The sequence below is a fragment of the Ailuropoda melanoleuca genome, chromosome 20 (genome assembly GCF_002007445.2).
Source record: "Ailuropoda melanoleuca isolate Jingjing chromosome 20, ASM200744v2, whole genome shotgun sequence".
NCBI classification, from domain to species: Eukaryota; Metazoa; Chordata; class Mammalia; order Carnivora; family Ursidae; genus Ailuropoda; species Ailuropoda melanoleuca.
In genome coordinates, this window is record NC_048237.1 from 28,067,154 (window position 1) to 28,088,862 (window position 21,709).

General features: G+C 34.4%; 1 protein-coding gene across 2 annotated transcripts in view; it reads right to left on the reverse strand.

Moving 5' to 3' along the window:
• DDHD1 (DDHD domain containing 1) overlaps positions 1–21,709 on the reverse strand; it is a 91,156-nt gene that overhangs the window by 37,816 nt on the left and 31,631 nt on the right. For both annotated transcript variants that reach the window (XM_034648414.1, XM_002919650.4), the window contains exons 2-4: positions 20,703–20,876; positions 8,681–8,809; positions 7,462–7,609 (exon numbers count right to left, since the gene is read on the reverse strand). In XM_034648414.1, coding sequence (XP_034504305.1) covers positions 7,462–7,609; positions 8,681–8,809; positions 20,703–20,876 — 451 coding nt within the window. The remainder of the gene's footprint in view (positions 1–7,461; positions 7,610–8,680; positions 8,810–20,702; positions 20,877–21,709) is intronic.

Below are 21,709 nucleotides of genomic sequence, written 5' to 3' on the forward strand. Positions count from 1 at the left end.
ATTGCCTAATCCAAGGTCACAAAGGTATACTCCTATGTTTTAAGAGTTTTATAGTTTTGGCTCTTATATTTTGGCCTTTAATTTTGAATTAGTTTTTATATATGCGTGAGGTAGAGGCTTAATTTCATTCTTTTGCAGACAGATATCCAGGTGTCCCAGCACCAACTGTTGAACGGCTATTCTTGGGGCACCTGGGTGGCTCAGTCAGTTAATCATCCAACTCTTCATCTCAGCTCAAGTCTTGATCTCAGGGATCTAGAGAATTATACTTTATTGGACTCCATGCTGGGCACGGAGTCTTTTTTTTTTTTAAAGGGCTATTCTTTCCTTAATGAATTGCTTTGGCATTCTTGCTGAAAATCAATGAACTCTCAATTCTATTCCATTGATCTTGCTTTGTAGCAAGTTATGAAACTGGGAAGTGTAAGTCTTCTGTCTTTGTTCTTTTTCAAGATTGTTTCGGCTGTTCTCGGTTCCTGGCATTTCCATATGGATTTTAGGATGAACTTGTCAATTTCTGCATAAAAGACAGGTAGGACTTTAATAGGGATGTGTTGAGTTTGTAGCTCAATCTGGGAAGTACTGCCATATTAACAACATTAAATATTCTAATCCACAATGGTCATTTTCGTTTATTTGGTCTTTAATTTCTTTCAAAGATGTATTGTAGTTTTCAATGTACAAGTCGTATATTTCTTTTGTTAAACTTATTCCTAAGTAGGTTTTTTTTTTTTGATGCAGTAATAAATGGAAATGCTTTTTCTTTTCTTTTTTTTTTTTTTAAGTAAACTCTACCCCCACGTGGGTCTTGAACTCACAACCCCAGGATCAAGAGTCTTATACTCTTCTGACTGAGCCAGCCAGGCGCCCCTGGAAATGCTTTCTTAATTTTCAGATTTTTCTTTGCTAGTATATAAATACAACTGATTTTTGCATGCTGATCTTGCATCCTGTAACTCTGGTGAGTTCATTTATTAGCTGTAGTAGCTTTTTTGTGTGTATGTATAGGTTCCCTAGTATTTTCTCTCTATAAGATCATGTTATCTGCAAACAGAGTTCATTTTATTTCTTCCTTTATAATCTGGATCTCTTTTATTTCTTTTCTTGCCTAACTTCCCTGGCTGAAACCCATAGTACAATGTTGAACAGAATTGGGAAGGGACATCCCTGTTTTGTTTTTGATCTTGAGGAAAAGCTTTCAGTCTTTCATTGTTAAAGTATAATTTTAGTAATGAGCTTGTAGATGCCTTTTACCAGATTGAGGAAATTCCCTTCTCTCTCTAGTTCCCTCAGTGTTTTCATTATGAAAGGATGTTAAGTTTTGTCAATGCCTTTTCTGCATCAAAAACCACATGGTGTGCGTGTGTGTGTGTGTGTTTCCCTTTGTTCTTTTACCCTTGACTGATTTTTTAAATGTGTCAGACCAACCTTTCATTCCTGGGATAAATCCCACTTGGTCATAATGTATAATCTTTATATGCTGCTGGATTCAGTTTGTTGAGGATTTTTGTGTCCATAAGGAATACTGATCTGTATTCATAAGGGATATTGGTCCATAGCTTTTTCTTTTCCTTATGGTATCTTTGTCTGGTTTTGGCAACAGGGCAATACTGGCCTCAAAGAATGAGTTGGGAAGTTTTCTTTCCTCTTCCATTTTTTGGGACAGTTTGTGAAGAACTGGTGCTAACTCGTTTTTTGTTTTGCAGAATTTGCCAGTGAGACCATCTGGTCCTGAGCCTTTTTTTTTTGGAAGGAAGCTTTTTGATTATTAATTCAAATGCTTTATTTGTTAATGGTCAATTTAGATTTTCTGTATCTTCTTACTGATCATCAAATCAGTTTGGTAGTGTGTATCTTTCTAGGAATTTGTCCATTTCATCTAGGCTATCTAATTTGTTGGCACAGAATTATGTGTAGTATTCCCTTATAATCCTTTTGATTTCTGTAAGGTCAGTAATTATGTCCCCTTTTTCATTCCTGATTTTAGTAATTTGAATCTTCTCTTTTTTTTTCTTGGTCAGTCTAGCTGCAGGTTTCTCCATTTTGCCGATCTTTTCAAAGAGCCACAATAATATATAGAGATCTGGGGCGCCTGGGTGGCTCAGCCATTAAGCGTCTGCCTTCGGCTCAGGTCACGATCCCAGGGTCCTGGGATTGAGCTCTGCTTCAGGCTCCCTGCTCCACTGGGAGGCTGCTTCTTCCTCTCCCACTCCCCCTGCTTGTGTTCCCTCTCTCACTGGCTGTCTCTCTGTCAAATAAAATAAAATCTTAAAAAAATACATAGAGATCATCCTAGTTGTTTTACAACTGCACAGTTTTCCATCATATAAATAGCGATAGTTTATCAAACAACTCTAACTGATCACGTTTGGGTAATTTCCCATTACACGTAAGGCTGAGAAGAATAGCTTTATGCATGTATCTTTAAAAAATAATTTTGCTGATATTATCCTTGATTCAGAAGTTAAGTTAGCTGGGTCAAAGAATAAATGCATACATAATTTTGATAGACACTCCCACATTCTCTCTTCTTCACTGCAGTTTACCAGCAGTATGAGAATGCCTATCACCTACAGTCTGGCTAAAGGATTTTTGCCAATCTCATAGTCAAGAAATGGCATCTTAGTGCAATTTTAATTTACATTTGATGAGCAAGGCTGAGCATTTCATTTTCTGGGAATTGGTTGTTCACCTCTTTAGCCCATTTTTCTAAAAGGTAGGGATATTTTTTATTTTTAGAAGTTCCCTATATATTAAGGATATTAATTGTTTATTTGCGATATAAGCTACACACAGTTTCTCTCAGTTTGTCTTACTTTATATTTTTGTCAACACAGCTTTCTTTGGAAAAAATATTTATCAATATTTTTCCTTATTGTTTCTGGATCAATAGGATAGTTTTCTCTATTCCTAAAGTGTAGAAGAATTCAAACTCCCCTCAATTCCACCTTTTAAATCCACAGAATTTGTAATGGCTTCATTTCTTATGTTTAAATATGATTCAATAAAAACTTATCTGAGTGTGAGAAATGGACCCAATGTTATTTTTTTTTCTTATGGCTATCTAATTATCCCAATACTATTTGTTTAAAAAGTCTATCTCCATTTCCAGTATATTTTAAAAGGCATTATTTAGAATATGCTTATATTTTATTGTTTACATATCCCCAAAGCTGTTTTTAAAGACGTCTAAATAATTTCTAGGTTGCCAAAAGGAAAATCTGTTTTTTTTTTTTCACATTACTGAAAATAAATGATAGCCAAAACTTCAGACTTGAAGGCACGGCCTCTTTTATTGCTACCTACAAAGTCTAAAAGTTCCTTTTTGTTTTTGTTTTATTTTTTAGAGGCAGACACTCCAGTAAGGGTTATAAATACATTTTTAAGTTTCTTTGCCATCTTTTCAAATGTTTAGTTTTAACAAGTATAATACATAAGACCGACCATATTTTAAGATTTCTAGTATTATTCTATCCATATATGTATGTTTGATGGCTGTATAGTTCTTATGTATTTCATTATGACATAACAGAATTACCTAATCAAGTACATCAAAACTGACGGGCTTGAGGAACCCTGACTGAGTTATGAACTCAGGAAAACACTACACTTGCCTAAAATACTATCCTCTTCTACAGTAAACTTACACAGTTCTCCACTCCACAGGATCACTACCCTAGCTCTCAAATGGTCACATATGTAGATACTGATTAGGCAAGCAGGCATGCCTCCTAGATCACTTGGTGGTAACTAATTGGAATGACTCAAAAAAAGGAAAGAAAGGGAAAGATGAAAGAAGATAGTAAGGAGTGGAGGAAGGAAGGGGATAAGGAGAAGGAAAGAAGAGGGAGAAGAGAGGGGGCAGGAAGGAGGGAGGGTGGGAGACAGAGGTTGGTTATGACCCCAGATTTGTCTTACTAAAAATGGTAAAACGCTTCCTAAATGTAAAGGTCTTGACTACATGAGAAACACTGAGATCAATGGAGGGCAGAGGAAACAACAAAACAGGAACGCTTGAAAACCATTATGCTACGGCTCAGGCTACAACCCATGACTGTGCAGCTGTAAGGCCACAGACAAAGCTCTGTCCTGTTATAAGCTTATTAAACTTCAATGTTCCCCTGCTAGGCAATGAATGCTTGTTTAGTTGATATTCTGAAAAAGGAAGGAAGAGATTAATAGTGCCTGAGAATTACTGTCCAATTAAGGATCATTAAATTGCTCTGAAAAAATAAGTCTTTCTAATTCTCCTAAATTAAATCAATTGATAAAACAAATTGGTTTCAAGATACATATAGGAAAGGAGAAAAATAGAAAATGAAGAAAACAATCGACAAGGTACACTCTTTACACAAGAAAGCAAGGTCCAGAAGTGTATATGCCACCTTTGTGTGAAAAAATCCAGATTTGCGTAAAGAAACTTTAGAAGAATTTAAAATAAATGAATAACATTGCTTTGAGACACAAGGACAGGGGACAATAAGGGATGATGGAGATAAGAATGGGAGTCAGACTTCTCACTCTGCACATTTTTATACTTTGATTTGTCAAACATGTGAATGGACTTCTATTTAAAAAATAAATTTGTTGACAATCTTGTTTGCTGTTGTCTTTCCTCCATTTTTTCTGTGCTTTACAAGTTTATGCCTTTTTTCTTTTAAAAATTCCTTTGCTATCATTTTCAGTGAGGTTTCAGGAGGGAATGAAATAAGCCTAAGTGTTAAATCTACCATGTTTAATGGAAAGTTTCTTTATACTCTTCTAAAATTATAGCTTTATCATTACTTATTTATGGTCTTAGTATATAAGTTCAGTGAAGATGTCCTTTGTAATAAATTGCCACAAAAAGTACATCCAATCCAATTCAAATACATTCATCCTTTTTGGTAAACCAGTTCTGATATTCCTAGAAGTTGTCTATAAACATTCTTCTCAACCCACATCAATCACTAAAATAAGGTGAGGGATAAACCTCTAATTCTAGGCTTCTGAAACATGATTTCAAGAGGTCCTCAGAGAACAAAAGGTTACCAAAGGGGTGGAGTCTAACCTTTTTTTTTTTTTTTTTTTTTTTTCGACAGAGATAGAGACAGCCAGCGAGAGAGGGAACACAAGCAGGGGGAGTGGGAGAGGAAGAAGCAGGCTCATAGCAGAAGAGCCTGATGTGGGGCTCCGATCCCATAACGCCGGGATCACGCCCTGAGCCGAAGGCAGATGCTTAACCGCTGTGCCACCCAGGCGCCCCGAGTCTAACCTTTTATACTACTTTGTTCATTTCAACCGTAGTCTCACAAATACAAACAAGATTCAGAATGGTAGTGACAAAGATGAACTTAATTTTACTCTTTTTATAGTTTTGGACAACTAACTTAGGAATGGTAGAAAGCAGGGAAAAGATTAAGAGATCCTCTGGATTTTTCCATTTATTATTAAGCAGAATTCCTTTATGTTTATTTTCTATCAATTACTAATTTATGTGGGGAGTTTTCCATCAAATTAACCTGTCTCTGAAGGAACAACAGCAATCTTTTCTGTAGCTGATACTTTTTTTTTTTTTTTTTTAAGATTTGAGAGAGAGAGAGATCATGAGCAGGAGGGGCAGAGGGAGAGGGAGAGAGAGGCCAAGCAGACTCAGTGCTGAGTGTGGAGCCTGACATGGGGATCGATCCCATGACCCTGAGAGTACCACCCGAGTGGAAACCAAGAGTCGGACACTCAACCGACTGCACCACTCAGGTGCCCCAGCAGATGCTTGTTTTTTTCGAGCTACTTTGGATTCATTCATTCTACTTCCAATACAAGCTCTTGATTTTTATCTGTGGCTCTACCTCTACCTGTGTTTATGATGAAGCCAACATCCATCTGATTGTGGAGAGATGACAAGTTCAGCAGATCAGACCCTGCATGGCCACATGTATAGATTCAGGCAGTTGGATGCAACACCACTGGTCACTGAAAAGTCTAGACTAGCTGGGACTTCCGGAAAAAAGGGCTTATTCTTTCTTCTTGAAGTTGAACACAATATAAATCACACCTGGAACCAGATGTCTGAGAATAGCTCAAAAATGAAGGAGAGTAGAGTAGATAGAAATTGAATTCTGGATTCTCATGACTGGAGAATCTTAGATTTAGACTTCTCAGTTTTATGGATTACTAAATCCTCCTTTTGGCTTAAGCCATTTCGGGTTAGGTTTTCCCTTACCTACACCCAAAATAAGCAAGGTGATACCTTCCCATTTATCAATAGCTCCAGAAAGAACATGCCATTAAACCTATGTCTCAGGTGCCTAGGTATCCAAGCAAGAGATCAGCATTTTAAAAATAAAAACATAATATTCAAGAAGTCATGTACAACTCATCAGAAAATAAAGTCAGAATCAGAGGGAAGAGATTTTTGTAACATAAGCTATGAAGACTGACAAAAGTTAGGGTGGCTTGGCAGTATCTGACAAAGTTTTTAAAAGTTGAACTGTACTTTTACTTTAATCCATCAGTTGGCATTAAGAGGTATTACAATAAAAAGTGAAACAAAACTCAATGCTGCACTATTAGAGAGATGTTGATGAGGACGAAGTTCCTGGTATCATACAGTATTTGCTCTAAAGGACTCAAGGAACACATTTACTTGGAGCTTCAGAACCAGATAATGTGTGCTCTGAAGCAACAAGTATTTGTTTTCATCACATCATAAATATGATTAGACTTTTCTTTCTTTTTTTAAATTTTAAGTAGGCTCCGTGCCCAACACGGGGCTTGAATTCATAACCCTGAGAGCAAGAGTTGCATGCTCTACTGACTGAGCCAGGCAGGAACCCCCGATTAGATCTGGTGGAATCTTTAACCCTAACATTTCCCTTCAACATAGTCCTTAACATTTTTCATCACACACAAATACAAACAATCCCCCACCCCCATAACATGTTGGACTTCTTAGAAAAAAGATGAATATAAAGAAATTAATGAGGTAAATAATGTACCTGGTGTGTTGGTAAAACACCCACTGTTCTCTGCATAAAATTTAGAGTATGGTTTCCCCTGGTAGTAGTTAATAGGCCAGGTTAAACTGCTGACTGGCAATTAAATGATTCTCAGGTTTTTTTATAATTATGCAACTTTGAAATCTCAGTTTCTGCAGTTCAGACAGTAAGATACAAAGTGAAAACTAAGCCTTTTCTTTGCTTTCAACCTTAGTTTAATGTAAATTCATAAGTTAAAAACACTTTCTTATCCTTCATCTTCTCCATGCTGTGGGGAAAAAACCTCAAATATCATCATCATCATCATCATCATCTGGACATAATCATGCTCAAAATTTGGTCCAGAAATTCCATCTATAAAGTAAGAGATAATAGAGTAGTTGGCATTGAAGCAACATGCGGTGGAATGATTAAACTCTGTTATACCCCAGGCAAAAGTTTGGATTCTAGACTAGATGAAGAATGTATTCATCAAAGAACTCACATGGCTGTATTTTTGATAATTCTTCCTTGGTCCATTTTCTGCCCAATGCCGTGCACGACAAACACAATATGGGTAGTCTGGGATGGCTTGTCTTCTAACGTGGCTTCTTCTACATAACCTCTATGAAGTCTGGTCCCACTACTTGATGCTGTAGAAAAATTATGATTCTAAGTTTACTGTTTATTCCAGAAAGAGCATTTTGACAACAATATATTGAAAGAAATAATAAAGTAAAAAGGATCTTAAGAAAAAATTTCACTGGGCTGGGTGGGGACGAAATTTGTAAGAAGATGTATCTTGACTGGCTCAGATATAAAGTGCTTAACTGGACATGATGCCAAAGCCAGAAACGACAGGAAAAAAGAAAAGGAAGGAGGGAAGGATGGACAGAACACATAAAAATTTTAAAAAGTTCTCTATCAAAACAATACCTGAAACAAACAAAGATAAAATAAAAGATGAATGACAAACTGGGAAAAATTCTGTAAAATATGTGCATAATTAGTTAATTACTGAGGTACAAAAGAGAGCTTACTAATTAAAAAGTGAGAAGACAACCGTTCAAATAGCAAAATGGGCTAAAGGTACAAGGTAATTCACAAAAGAAATACAAATGACTAGTAAACATAAAGAAGATAATCAAGCATATCTGTTATCAAAGAAATCACAACAAAAGATGGAATGCAAAAAAAATTAGTATTAGACTTAACAAAAATTTCTGAAAAATTTATTAATAATGCTCTCACATCTTCCCTCAGGTACCATTTCCTCTTTTCTTCCCTTCAGTCACACTTCTATAAAGAGCTGTCTATTCTGCCTCCATTTCTTCACCTACCTAGACTTCAACCTATGCCAATCTGGCTTCTGCCCCCTCAATCCATCCAAGTCACCAATGACCTTCATTTCACTAAATCCAACAGAAAATTTTAGTTTTCACCTTCAATTGCCATGTTTTATTTTCACATCACTGCCTGAGGTTTGACTGATGTTGTGTTTCTAGAAGTATAAAAGATATTTATTAATCCTGTCAGATATCATTCTAAATATATGATTATCACTGATGAATACATGTGAACTCAATCACCTTAATAAAAGTTTCATTTAACAGGGCGGTAACTGCCACTAAATTTAATACATATTTAAAATATACTAAAAATAGAATTTCAATAGTCTGTATTTTGAACGTAAGAGCTTAACTATAGTAATATTTAACAATTACCTTTAGAAAATCCCAGTTTTTGGGTTACTGTTCTTGCAATTTTAGATGTTGTTGCATCACTATAAAGATACACTTCATCCATACTGTGCCAGTCCACGTGATTTCGACTTAACTTGAAACTATGAATAGCTGTTGCAAAAAGGAAAAATTAATTCGAAGGTTGCTCGTTGCGTGAAGAATTATAATACACAGATTTTTGAATCAATATTTGAACTCAGTTCAATAAAAAACTGTTTCGCTGAAACAGATACTGGTGTGAAGCAAGTAATGGATAGGGACTTAATTTTATAAATGATTAACCATGCTACAGGGAATGTCGACTTGTTAGAACAACGCGGAATAACTGGCTTAACCACCGTAATTACCTCTAACATGTAGTTAATATGTTCTGAATATTAAAGAACTGCTTTCCCAGGTGATATGACCATTTCTTAGGTCTAAGGGATAATATATACCTTCATGAAAGCCATCAATACCTTTGACATAGAAACTTAAGTTTCCTTTCTTCTGTGGATTTTATTTTTGGATCTGTGAAAATTTCACTCAGTGCAAGACAAAACAAGAGTAGGAGGAAAAAATTTTATCTTTAAACTGGGAAGAGAACAACCTAATTTGTTAGAATATATGGTAGTTTTAAAATGGATATAAAAACCAATTATCACTGGATATTGCTCACCATAACAGAAATCCAAACTTTAAAGATGTTTTTTTTTTTTAAACTTTTTTTTTTTTAAAGATTTTATTTATTTATTTGACAGAGATAGAGACAGGCAACGAGAGAGGGAACACAAGCAGGGGGACTGGGAGAGGAAAGCAGGCTCATAGCAGAGGAGCCTGATGTGGGGCTCGATCCCATAACGCCGGGATCACGCCCTGAGCCGACGGCAGACGCTTAACCGCTGTGCCACCCAGGCACCCCTAAAGATGTTTTAATAAGAAATCAAAATTTTTTTCTACTATGATGTTCAAATCAGTATAGTTATTGCATTTCTGTAACTAAGGTATGCCTGGTGAAAATAAGCTCTAAAAAAAAAAAATTAAACCTATATGCTCAAGGAATACATAAGCTCTCTGAGGCAGGTACTATGTACCACTAGCACCAAACGCAGCGTCCTAGCACAGTGTCTGACACGTATCACAAATTCAGCAACGTTTGTGGAAGCAACGTTATTAGGACTGTCATAACATAGTCATCCATTCATAACTTAATAATTGCTATATTCTGAAGGCCTTAAACTTTCTACTCTGTATCTCTGGTATAGAGATGAGAAAAATTCACATACCCATCTTCAGAAAACCACATACTTTAAAATTGCTATGCCTGATTTATTTTTTAAAAAATCCTTTTTAAACAAAATATTATCTCCCGTTATATATATATGAAGACCCAGAGGTACAAAGAGATTAAGTGACTTGCCACAAGGCTAATTACCAGCAGAGTTTATCTATTCTGATTTGAAGATGGGTTGAAAATAACCTCAAGTTAATATGAAAGGTTATATAGCCCTGGTCAAGGTCTAAGATCATAAGTCATTTCTATGAAAACCTATTCCCTACTATAACACACAGAAAAGTAAATCCTTTCAGGGAAATCATTCTTAGCTATGTTACAAATGCAATTTCAAAAATTTATGAAAAACCAATTTATATTTCACTTATCTGTCAGGATACATTACTAACGTAGAACACAGACCAAGATGCAATCAATGTAACAAACGTTAATAATGTTCAATCCAAAAAAACACAACAAACCAATAACAATGTACAAACTCAGTTTTTTTTTTAATAAAAGAACTTCTTGTAAATTAGGAAAACCTTTTGCAAGAATTTAGTAATTATTTACTTTTCTATGTTTGATCCAAATCACTATTTTATGCTTTTTTTATCTAATGTTTCTAAACTACATCTTTGTTAAAATAGTTTTGAGCAACATATGCTTAAAACATTTAAACTATAGAACCAAGATATTAAGAGAATAGTGTTAAGCCAACAAAATTTTGTTCCTTTTCAAATCATCCACAAACTGCCTTAAAGTAAAACATCTTAGTATTGGTGAACATCCCGTTACTGGACCACACACATTATTTACAAATGTTTATATCGCTTATAATTAAGTAACTCTAAGCAAAATTGCACAATGGACACATTTCTAAAAAACTAATAATTTCTACGCTTTAAATGCTGAACACTATAAGCCAGGGAGAAGTAACTACATGGAGAAACAAAACTACAATTACTGTACCTTGAGAACGCTTTCGTTTAAGACCTGCCGCATCTGTACTCTCCTTATATCCTCTCCATTTGAACAGAGAAGGGAGGGAGAAGGGAGGGAGGTGGTAGACAACTAAGAAAGCAAAAACACTGAGCTTCAAAGTAAATTTTAAATGAGGTTTGCCATTTTGCCTTTTTGTTGTATTAACTTTAAAAAATGAGTCGTATTTGACAAACATTATTCTAAATGCTTTATTCATATAATTTCTAATTAAAAATCAGTAAAGCAGAACATTAGTTTAATAATGTTTATCAAATATATGCTTTACTTTTATTCAAAGAAAAAAAGGCAAATGATACCTAAAATTTATCACTTAAAGACGACTATGGCTCATCATACTTAATGTCCTTGTACAAATAGAAAAAAAAACAGGTCATGGTATTTCTGTATGCAGAAGGGATTTATAAGCCCCATCTTCACAATACTAAGGTTATTTACTTTCACCAAATTAGCCGACAGCTGATGTCCAAATTAAGAAGGCAATAAATAATATTTTAAACATTTAATGCAGTTTTCCTGAGAAAATATCACAGTATACAATCCACTAGATGCCTTCTATTACTGAAGTATATAATGGAAGCTTCCGACAGAAATAAAATATTCTTTTCATAACCCTGTTTGAGTTGGGAAAAGAATTTTAAAACGAAACCTTTGCCAAAATAAATCAAACTGGAAGCTCTTTAACTGGTTAGTGATAAAATAATGAAAGTTAGTAATAAATAATAAAAAAAAGTCACTAGTAAAAATGCATGCTGTGACACCTTGTAAACATGAAACAGACAACATAAAGCCAGACAGGCACTTGATATTTGGCAAATCAGTAGACAACCTTAAAGTCAACACTTTCCCTGCTGAACATTGATAGTTACATATCAGTAAATTTCTTTACATTTTAAATAAGCATTTAAAATAAATCCACTTGAAATTGAACCTTATAAATCAATTTTTCTTTTCTTCTTTTTTTTTTTTTAAAAAAATCAGTTTCTTAACAGCTCAGGAAATGAACCACAAAACCTTTATGACTTAGTTCAAATTTATGTTCTAAAACGTTTGCTTTTTCATCCTCACTCCCTTCTACATTAATGTGACATTCAAAGGTTAAATACTGCTGAAATATTAATATATTTAATTCCTGTTGTACAGTACTAAATACATTTTAAAAATCTGTTGTATGTATAGATGAAATATAGTCAAAGATTTGTTCAATAAAGGTAACTGAGAAATGCTTACAAGGTACTTAATAATTACAACTATATGTAATGAGATGGCTAAAGACTAGGATTAAAAACTGGGTTGTAACATTAAATTATAAAAACATTTCATTGTTATAGAGGGGTGAAAAATGACAACTGAAACAATTTTCTTCTTTGAAAAAGTTTCTTCTCAAAGATGCCTTCTGGTCAGTTACTGAGGAGTAGATGCACCACTTGCAGGAAACATTTTTAAACAAAAAATTCTTTAGGATAAAGCTAAATATCAAAGTAGATCAAACTGGAATAAATTTGAGACTTTACCAATCAAAGAAATAAAACCTAGATTTTATATATCCACTAGTAAAACTAACATGCGCCAAATCCATATTTACTAAAAGAAAACTAAAATAATAAAAAAATGTCATTAGTAAAAATGTATGCTATGACATTTGGTAAGCATGAAACAGCCAACATAAAGCCAGACATAGACTTGATATTTGGCAAATCAGCAGATAACCTTGAAGTCAACATTTCCCTGTTAAATATTGCTGGTTATATACCAATATAAAATGTCTTTACATTTTAAATAAGCAATTATTTAAAAATCCACTTGAAACACATATGTACCATTTGACTACACTTCAAAATTACGCAAACACTTTCACAAAACTAGTCAAGATATAAAAAAGCAAGGCTTTTCTTTCTGAAGGAACAGTACAATTTAGGGATTAAAAAAGACAAATACCCCAATATCCTAAAAGCAGAGAAGTACATTTATTTAAAACATTTTCACAAAATTAAATAGACATGGTTCTTTACCTTCCTCTCAAATCAAATTCTTATTTTCACTTGAAAGTCACTTCCTGTATTTGTCACAATATCCCACAGCATAGTTAGAAAGCTTAATTTTTTTCAACCCAAAGGACAGAATTAGGGGTACTACTGTAAGCACAGTAGAGACAAAAAGTATTTACTATCAATCCAACAGGGATCACCATTAAATGAAATTAAAGTGTTAGAAAGCATTATTCAAGTTTTTCCCCTAAAATAAAGTTTTAGTTAGGAATTCTTATGTTAGCAAAAATATGCATAAACTCAAAATGTTAACTTATTAAATGCTAACATTTAATTAAATGTTATTTTATATACTAAAGCCTTACATAACAATGAAAAAGATTTTAAGTACTATAGCATTTCTAATAAATTTCCTCACTAATCCTTCTCTTAAAGGGATTTTCTTCATTATATAATTCTGAAAGCAGAATATCAAAAAAGGGGGTTGCTGATGACATACTAATCCCCAGAAGAGAACAACTCAGTGAATTTTCCCTTTCTAAAAAGCTGGTAACCTGGATAATCTCAACTTCAGGGAAAGCAGGTTTGCACAGCTCAAACATGCCAACTGTAATGAGAAAACTCCCAGTAACCTTCTTGGATCTCAGAGAAATTAAGTTAGGTACATTTACAAAACATAATGACTAAAAGCTAGAAGATGGAATCTTCTTAGTCACCAAAGAGGGAGGAAAACGAAAGCTGGTTAGAAAGGATTAGCAACTCCCAACTCCTCTTACCTTTTTGACTTTTGCAGTTCTATATTCACAATTTGGGATATTCTTATCTAGCAACGGTGATAGGAATAAACACTTTACATGCCAAATTGTTAAATGATTTAAATCCTTCAAGATACACCAACACTTGTGATGTCACAGTACCCCAAAATAGCTTGAATGGTAACCTATCCATGACTTTATATTGATACTGTGACTCCTATAGATAGCATATAGTTAGGTTTCACATTCTTAATCTGTCAATCTCTGCCTTTTAATTGGAGCATTAGTTCACTTACATTTACTGTAATTACTAACATGGGTGAACTTAGGTCTACCATTTCCCATTTACCTTCTCTTTGTTCCATCTGTATTTTGTTTCTTGTTTCTCCTTTCCTGATTTCTTTTGGGTTAATTAAATATTTTTTACTATTTCATTTTAATGCACCTACTGGACTTTTCTTTCATAACCTTGAAAAAAATCATCTTTATTGAGGTATAATTGACAAAAGTATAAGGTATTTAACGTGTACATCACAGTAAATTGATATACATTGTGAAAGGGTTCCCCTTATCTAGCTAATCAGACCCCTTAATACTTTTGAAGAGCTCTGATCAGTTATTTTGTAGAATGTCCCTTAATTTGAGTTTAACTGATGTTTTCTCATGATTGGATTGATGTTATGCATTCTTTGGTCAGGGTGAAGTACAGGACTAACCCATTTAGTTTAACCTTTTTAAAACTGATTATTGCTTGGATAAATTACGAAGTGAGTCAAATACTAATCTGGCACTATGTTCAAGTATTTTCAAAATTACTTATTTGAAGGGCTGATTTTATTTGTAGAATTCATCCACAGTGAAACTCTAGACTTCCATTTGTTAGGCTGCAAGAAGGTGGGGTGGGAAGAGAATCAATTTTTATTTGAACTCTAACAGAAAACAAAATTGAGATTAAAGTATCTAAGTCACAAAAAGTAATGATGCTTTTACAGGTTATCTTTACTTGTATGCTAAAAAAGTTACGCTAAACCTTCATCAATCTACTTCAAGGCTTACTTTGAGATTAGTAGGAAAACTAACAAGGAGAAAATATTAAAAAATTCAATTTATTTGTGGCATCAGCTACCCTAACCAAAACATAGATAAGGTCAGAAAGAAAAGGAATTATTTTAATGTCCTTCAAGGCAAGAACTCTGTTTAGTTTCTTAGAAATTCCAGAGGAAAAAAAAATTCCACAGAGCACTTAAGAGTTCCTAGATACAATATTTTAAAATGTTTTTAATTATTAAATGGGATTTTTCCAGAAAGCCTTATCTGAAAAACTCCACGTCACTGTGATCTCAAACTCTCTGTATTCCAAGTCTGTTTGCAGAATATCTAATTAAGTATTCACTGTTTACTGTGTTATCTTATACTTACTCTTTATGAGTACTCTCATCTTTGACTTTGTCTTCCCCAAAGCTTCTTGAGGGTCAAAACCCCGTATCTTTCACAAAAGTGCCTAGCACAGTACTATCTGCACATGGAAACATTTAAAACCTCCTGACGATATGAAGAGTCAAGGCTTTCTCATATGTACATGAGAAAATTTAGGTGGAAAGAAATTTTTACCCTAATTAATTAATGAAATATGAAATTTCAGAAGGTTGGAGGTAAGAAGCAAAATAAAAGATTATGTTTTTATCTTTGTAGATATGGTAAACTTGATTTTTCTAACAGTGGTGGCTTTTGAACAGCAAATGTTCTTTCCTTAAGACCAGTGATGATTTTCAAATGTATTACAAAATTTCCCATAATCTCCAAAGTGAAGTATCACATCTTAACAAAGAAACGTATGTTTTACATAAAACAGAATAACAAGTAAAATGGCTGTAAATTTATGACAAGAGTATATATACTAAATTGAACTTAATTGTTAATAACGACATATGCTGAAGCTTTACTTATATGCCACAGTATATTTTAAAAAACCATTTTTTCTTCTAATGAACCTTAAAGAATCATCATTTAGAAAGATTACAATGCAAAAATGTTATAACAGTTTAAAATTTTTCTATTACTAATGAGAATTTTGCCAGAGTATATCCTTAAAGCTAGCAAAAAATATTATTGTAATACCCTAAATTGATACTCTAGAAACAACACACATACTCAAAGACATTCTAAAAATCTACTCCCACAAATACACCATGTTCTTTATCAGACTTATTTAAATGACTGACTCATTAAAATCAGGGCACTGTGAAGAGAATTGAAGTATCCTGACATACTTAACATTTTGATAGGCAGTAGAAATAAAAAAAAGACACACAAAATTCTAATTTTTATTGTAATAAAAACAAGATTCCAAATAGATATGATCTAGAAATGAAACAGAGCTGATGACTAACAAGATAAATTAGCAAGAGGAAAAAGAATGTTTTGAATACAGTACAAGAAAGGGGAACAGCAACAGAGGGACAGGCCTAATCCACTCACGAGGAAGCAGTTGACCAAGATTAGAGCAGAAATCAATGAATTAGAAAACAGGAGCACAGTAGAGCAGATCAACAGGACTAGAAGCTGGTTCTTTGAGAGAATCCATAAAATTGATAGACCACTGGCAAAACTTGTCCAAAAACAAAGAGAAAGGACTGAGATTATTAAAATTATGACTGAAAAGGGAGAGGTCACGACCAGCACCATTGAAATTGCAAGGATTATTAGAAACTTTTATCAACAGCTATATGCCAAAAAACTAAACAATCTGGAAGAGATGGAGGCCTTCCTGGAAACCTATAAACTACCAAGACTGAAACAGGAAGAAATAGATTTCTTAAATAGGCCAATTAACTATGAAGAAATTGAGTCAGTGATAAACAACCTTCCAAATAATAAAACTCCAGGCCCAGACGGTTTTCCTGGGGAATTCTACCAAACATTCAAAGAAGAAATAATACCTATTCTCCTAAAGCTATTTCAAAAAATAGAAACAGAAGGAAAGCTACCAAACTCATTCTATGAGGCTAATATTACCTTGATCCCCAAACCAGGCAAAGACCCCCTCAAAAAGGAGAATTACAGACCGATTTCTCTAATGAATATGGATGCCAAAATCCTCAACAAGATCCTTGCTAATAGAATCCAACAGTACATTAAAAGGATTATCCATCATGACCAAGTGGGATTCATACCTGGGATGCAAGCATGGTTCAACACTCGCAAATCAATCAATGTGATACATCATATCAACAAGAAAAGACTCAAGAACCATATGATCCTCTCAATTGATGCAGAAAAAGCATTTGACAAAATACAGCATCCTTTCCTGATTAAAACCCTTCAGAGTGTAGGAATAGAGGGTACATTTCTCAATCTCATAAAAGCCATCTATGAAAAGCCTACTGCAAGCATTATTCTCAATGGGGAAAAGCTGGAAGCCTTTCCCTTAAGATCAGGAACACGACAAGGATGCCCACTCTCGCCACTATTATTCAACATAGTACTAGAAGTCCTTGCAACAGCAATCAGAAGACAAAAAGGGATCAAAGGTATCCAAATCGGCAAAGAAGAAGTCAAACTGTCTCTCTTTGCAGATGACATGATACTCTATATGGAAAACCCAAAGGAATCCACTCCCAAACTATTAGAAGTTATAGAACAATTCAGTAAGGTGGCAGGATACAAAATCAATGCCCAGAAATCAGTTGCATTTCTATACACGAATAACGAGACTGAAGAAAGAGAAATTAGGGAATCCATCCCATTTACAATAACACCAAAAACCATGCGTTACCTTGGAATTAACTTAACCAGAGACGTAAAGGACCTATATGCTAGAAACTATAGATCACTTTTGAAAGATATTGAGGAAGACATAAAAAGATGGAAAAATATTCCATGCTCATGGATTGGAAGAATTAACATAGTTAAAATGTCCATACTACCCAGAGCAATCTACACTTTCAATGCTATCCCGATCAAAATACCGAGGACATTTTTCAAAGAACTGGAACAAATAGTCCTTAAATTTGTATGGAACCAGAAAAGGCCCCGAATCTCCAAGGAACTGTTGAAAAGGAAAAACAAAGCTGGGGGCATCACAATGCCGGATTTCGAGCTGTACTACAAAGCTGTGATCACAAAGACAGCATGGTACTGGCACAAAAACAGACACATCGACCAATGGAACAGAATAGAGAACCCAGAAATGGACCCTCGGCTCTTTGGGCAACTAATCTTTGATAAAGCAGGAAAAAACATCCGGTGGAAAAAAGACAGTCTCTTCAATAAATGGTGCTGGGAAAATTGGACAGCTACATGCAAAAGAATGAAACTTGACCACTCTCTCACACCATACACAAAAATAAACTCCAAATGGATGAAAGACCTCAATGTGAGACAGGAATCCATCAAAATTCTAGAGGAGAACATAGGCAACAACTTCTATGACATCGGCCAGAGCAACCTTTTTCACGACACATCTCCAAAGGCAAGAGAAATAAAAGATAAAATGAACTTATGGGACTTTATCAGGATAAAGAGCTTCTGCACAGCCAAGGAAACAGTCAAAAAAACTAAGAGACAGCCCACGGAATGGGAGAATATATTTGCAAAGGACACCACAGATAAAGGACTGGTATCCAAGATCTACAAAGAACTTCTCAAACTCAATACACGAGAAACAAATAAACAAATCATAAAATGGGCAGAAGATATGAACAGACACTTTTCCAATGAAGACATACAAATGGCTAACAGACACATGAAAAAATGTTCAAAATCATTAGCCATCAGGGAAATTCAAATCAAAACCACACTGAGATACCACCTTACGCCAGTTAGAATGGCAAAGATAGACAAGGCAAGAAACAACAATTGTTGGAGAGGATGTGGAGAAAGGGGATCCCTCCTACATTGTTGGTGGGAATGCAAGTTGGTACAGCCACTCTGGAAAACAGTGTGGAGGTCCCTTAAAAAGTTAAAAATTGAACTACCCTATGACCCAGCCATTGCACTACTGGGTGTTTACCCCAAAGATACAGACGTAGTAAAGAGAAGGGCCATATGCACCCCAATGTTCATAGCTGCATTGTCCACAATAGCCAAATCATGGAAGGAGCCGAGATGCCCTTCAACAGATGACTGGATTAAGAAGCTGTGGTCCATATATACAATGGAATATTACTCAGCTATCAGAAAGAACGAATTCTCAACATTTGCTGCAACATGGACGGCACTGGAGGAGATAATGCTAAGTGAAATAAGTCAAGCAGAGAAAGACAATTATCATATGATTTCTCTCATCTATGGAACATAAGAACTAGGATGATCGGTAGGGGAAGAAAGGGATAAAGAAAAGGGGGGTAATCAGAAGGGGGAATGAAACATGAGAGACTATGGACTATGAGAAACAAACTGAAGACTTCAGAGGGGAGGGGGTGGGGGAATGGGATAGACTGGTGATGGGTAGTAAGGAGGGCACGTATTGCATGGTGCACTGGGTGTTATACGCAACTAATGAAGCATCAAACTTTACATCGGAATCTGGGGATGTACTGTATGGTGATTAACATAATATAATAAAATAAAATTAAAAAAAAAAAAGAAAGGGGAATAATCTACTTATATTTTTATTTTTTATACTCATCCTTTTTCTCCTCCAAGCTTTTAAGTTTTTCCCTCTACACTAATAATAAGGAATTCGGGTGGCTAACCTGGGTTTGTTAAGATGAACTGCCATTTCTGAGGGAGGACTGAAGGAGAATTAATAGAAAGAAGTCTAGAATTCGGACTTCTCCACCTGCAATCTTAATTTGGTAGTGCTGATAAGCCACACTTTCCTCACTTACGTAGAATTTTAATCAACTAGACACAAAAGTTATGTTAATTTGGTATAAACTAAACTATACGGTTTCCTTGTTTGTGACATGAATGTTAGCGTAGTGTGTGTGTGTGTGTGTGTGTGTGTGTGTGTGTGTTCAGAGAGAAAGAGAAGGAGAAAGAAAAAACTTAGGATGTTTGTTACTAACAATAAGAAAAAAAATAAGCCAATTTAAAGCTTATTGTTTTGCCATTAATTATGTCATGTGAACAATTACTTCCAACCACATAATTTTTTCCAAGCCGCGTTCTGTGAATTACTTGATCAATACTGAGTCTTTCTGCTTTAGAGATATTTTATGAGAAGGGGAAAAAAATTCACTAATTCATATTTTAATTTGCTAGTTTCAACAGGGCTTGCCAAGAAACCTCCAAAATAAAGGCAAGCACAGAAGAAGAAATATTATTTTCGAAAAAAATATTTTAGAAAAACATATTTTAGAAAAAAATATTTAGAGAAATCTACAAATTCTAGTCTACCTATATTATTATACTCACCAGAATAGCTGATCCCACTGCCTGCAGTAAATGGAACAATAGAAGTATTTTTAACTTTACCACACATTTTGAATTTTACTCAAGATCAGACACATAATGAAACATGGCAATCTTGGCTATTATATAAATATTTTAAGTTATTGCAAACAAATCCAAATGCTGAGTAAGGGAATATAAAGAGTAGACTTAAAAGTTGATGGGGTTATCAATATGGAGACAACCTAAAGGTACTTATACAAAGGAAATTAAGTGTGTGTTTTTTTTTTTTTAAACTTCAGGAAAAGAACCAATATTAAAATATTAACGAAACTTCCCTTTTGATATAATGACAGATTTTTTGTAGATTCAATTTTTGTTGGTAATTACAAACGACTGAAAAGGACTAATTCACAGAACATATAACAATTTGTACAATAGTAAGTTATGTTAGTGTCATGCCAATGAACACACATATTAAGTAAAATAAAAATTGGGACAGTTTAGAAATTCATAGCAGCATTAAATTCTAAAATAATAATAAAATGTTTAAATCAGAAATTTTATAAATTCTAACACTCATGAATTACTATGCAAAATTAAGAACTACTCTAAACTTCATCAAGAACTTACTTGGTTTACAACATATTAAATGTATTAATTGGTCTTACCGTCTTTTCCATCTATGGATTTTGACACTTCAATATCAAAATTTTCCTGCATCTGCTGACCTCTAAAACAGCTGAGATGTTCTTGCTCAATTAAATTACTTTCTTCTTCTTCTAGAGGCTGCCAAGTACCATCAATAAACCACTGTCCACGCATTACTGGTATTTTATCTGCCTCTGAAAAGAGAAAACACAGAATTCTACATTTTAGGATCCAACCTCCATGAAAGAGACATAGTAACTATAATTTTATGTTTTGTTACTAATGTGGCAAAAACTTCCATGACCCAGCAGAATCATTTAATGTTTTAAATTTCAGATTTCAAGCCACAGTATATATTTTTTACAGTATATTATTTTATTTATATTGGATATGATACACAAAAATTACTTTGGCATTAGAAAGGTAGATGAGCAGTTATCTTCGTAACTGAGGCCCTGAGTAACCCAAATTAGTAGGCGATGGGGTTAAGACAAGTTCATGCAAGACTCTGGTGATAGTTCCAATGTCTTAGAAAATATTGATATATGCTCCTAGAAGTAGTTCAGAAATAGTGTGTGTGGTAGTAGTGTGTTGCACTTTTTAGGGCTGCCTTGAAGGTTACAGACTCCCAGTTAGAATATAGGAATAGCTGATACATTTAATTGTAGTAAATTCTTACCCATTTTAGAAAAAAATTGAGTAGAAAATTTTCTTGAATAACTATAAACATTCCTTTGATTATACATTGTTCTTATAAGCCTTCCCTCCACCCCTCCCCTCCCCTTTTTCCTTTCCCTCCATGCCCAGTGTGGAGCCCAATGCAGGGCTTGAACTCAGGACCCCAAGATCAAGACCCAAGCTGAGATCAAGAGTTGGGATACTTAACTAAGCCACCGAGGCACCCCTATTTATTTTTAACTAATGTAACTGTCAGTTATGTTATCATGAATCCTTTAAGATTTGTAAAAAATAAAGCAAAAAAAAAAAAAAAGGAAATAACAAACCCTAAAAATAAAAAGCAAAATAA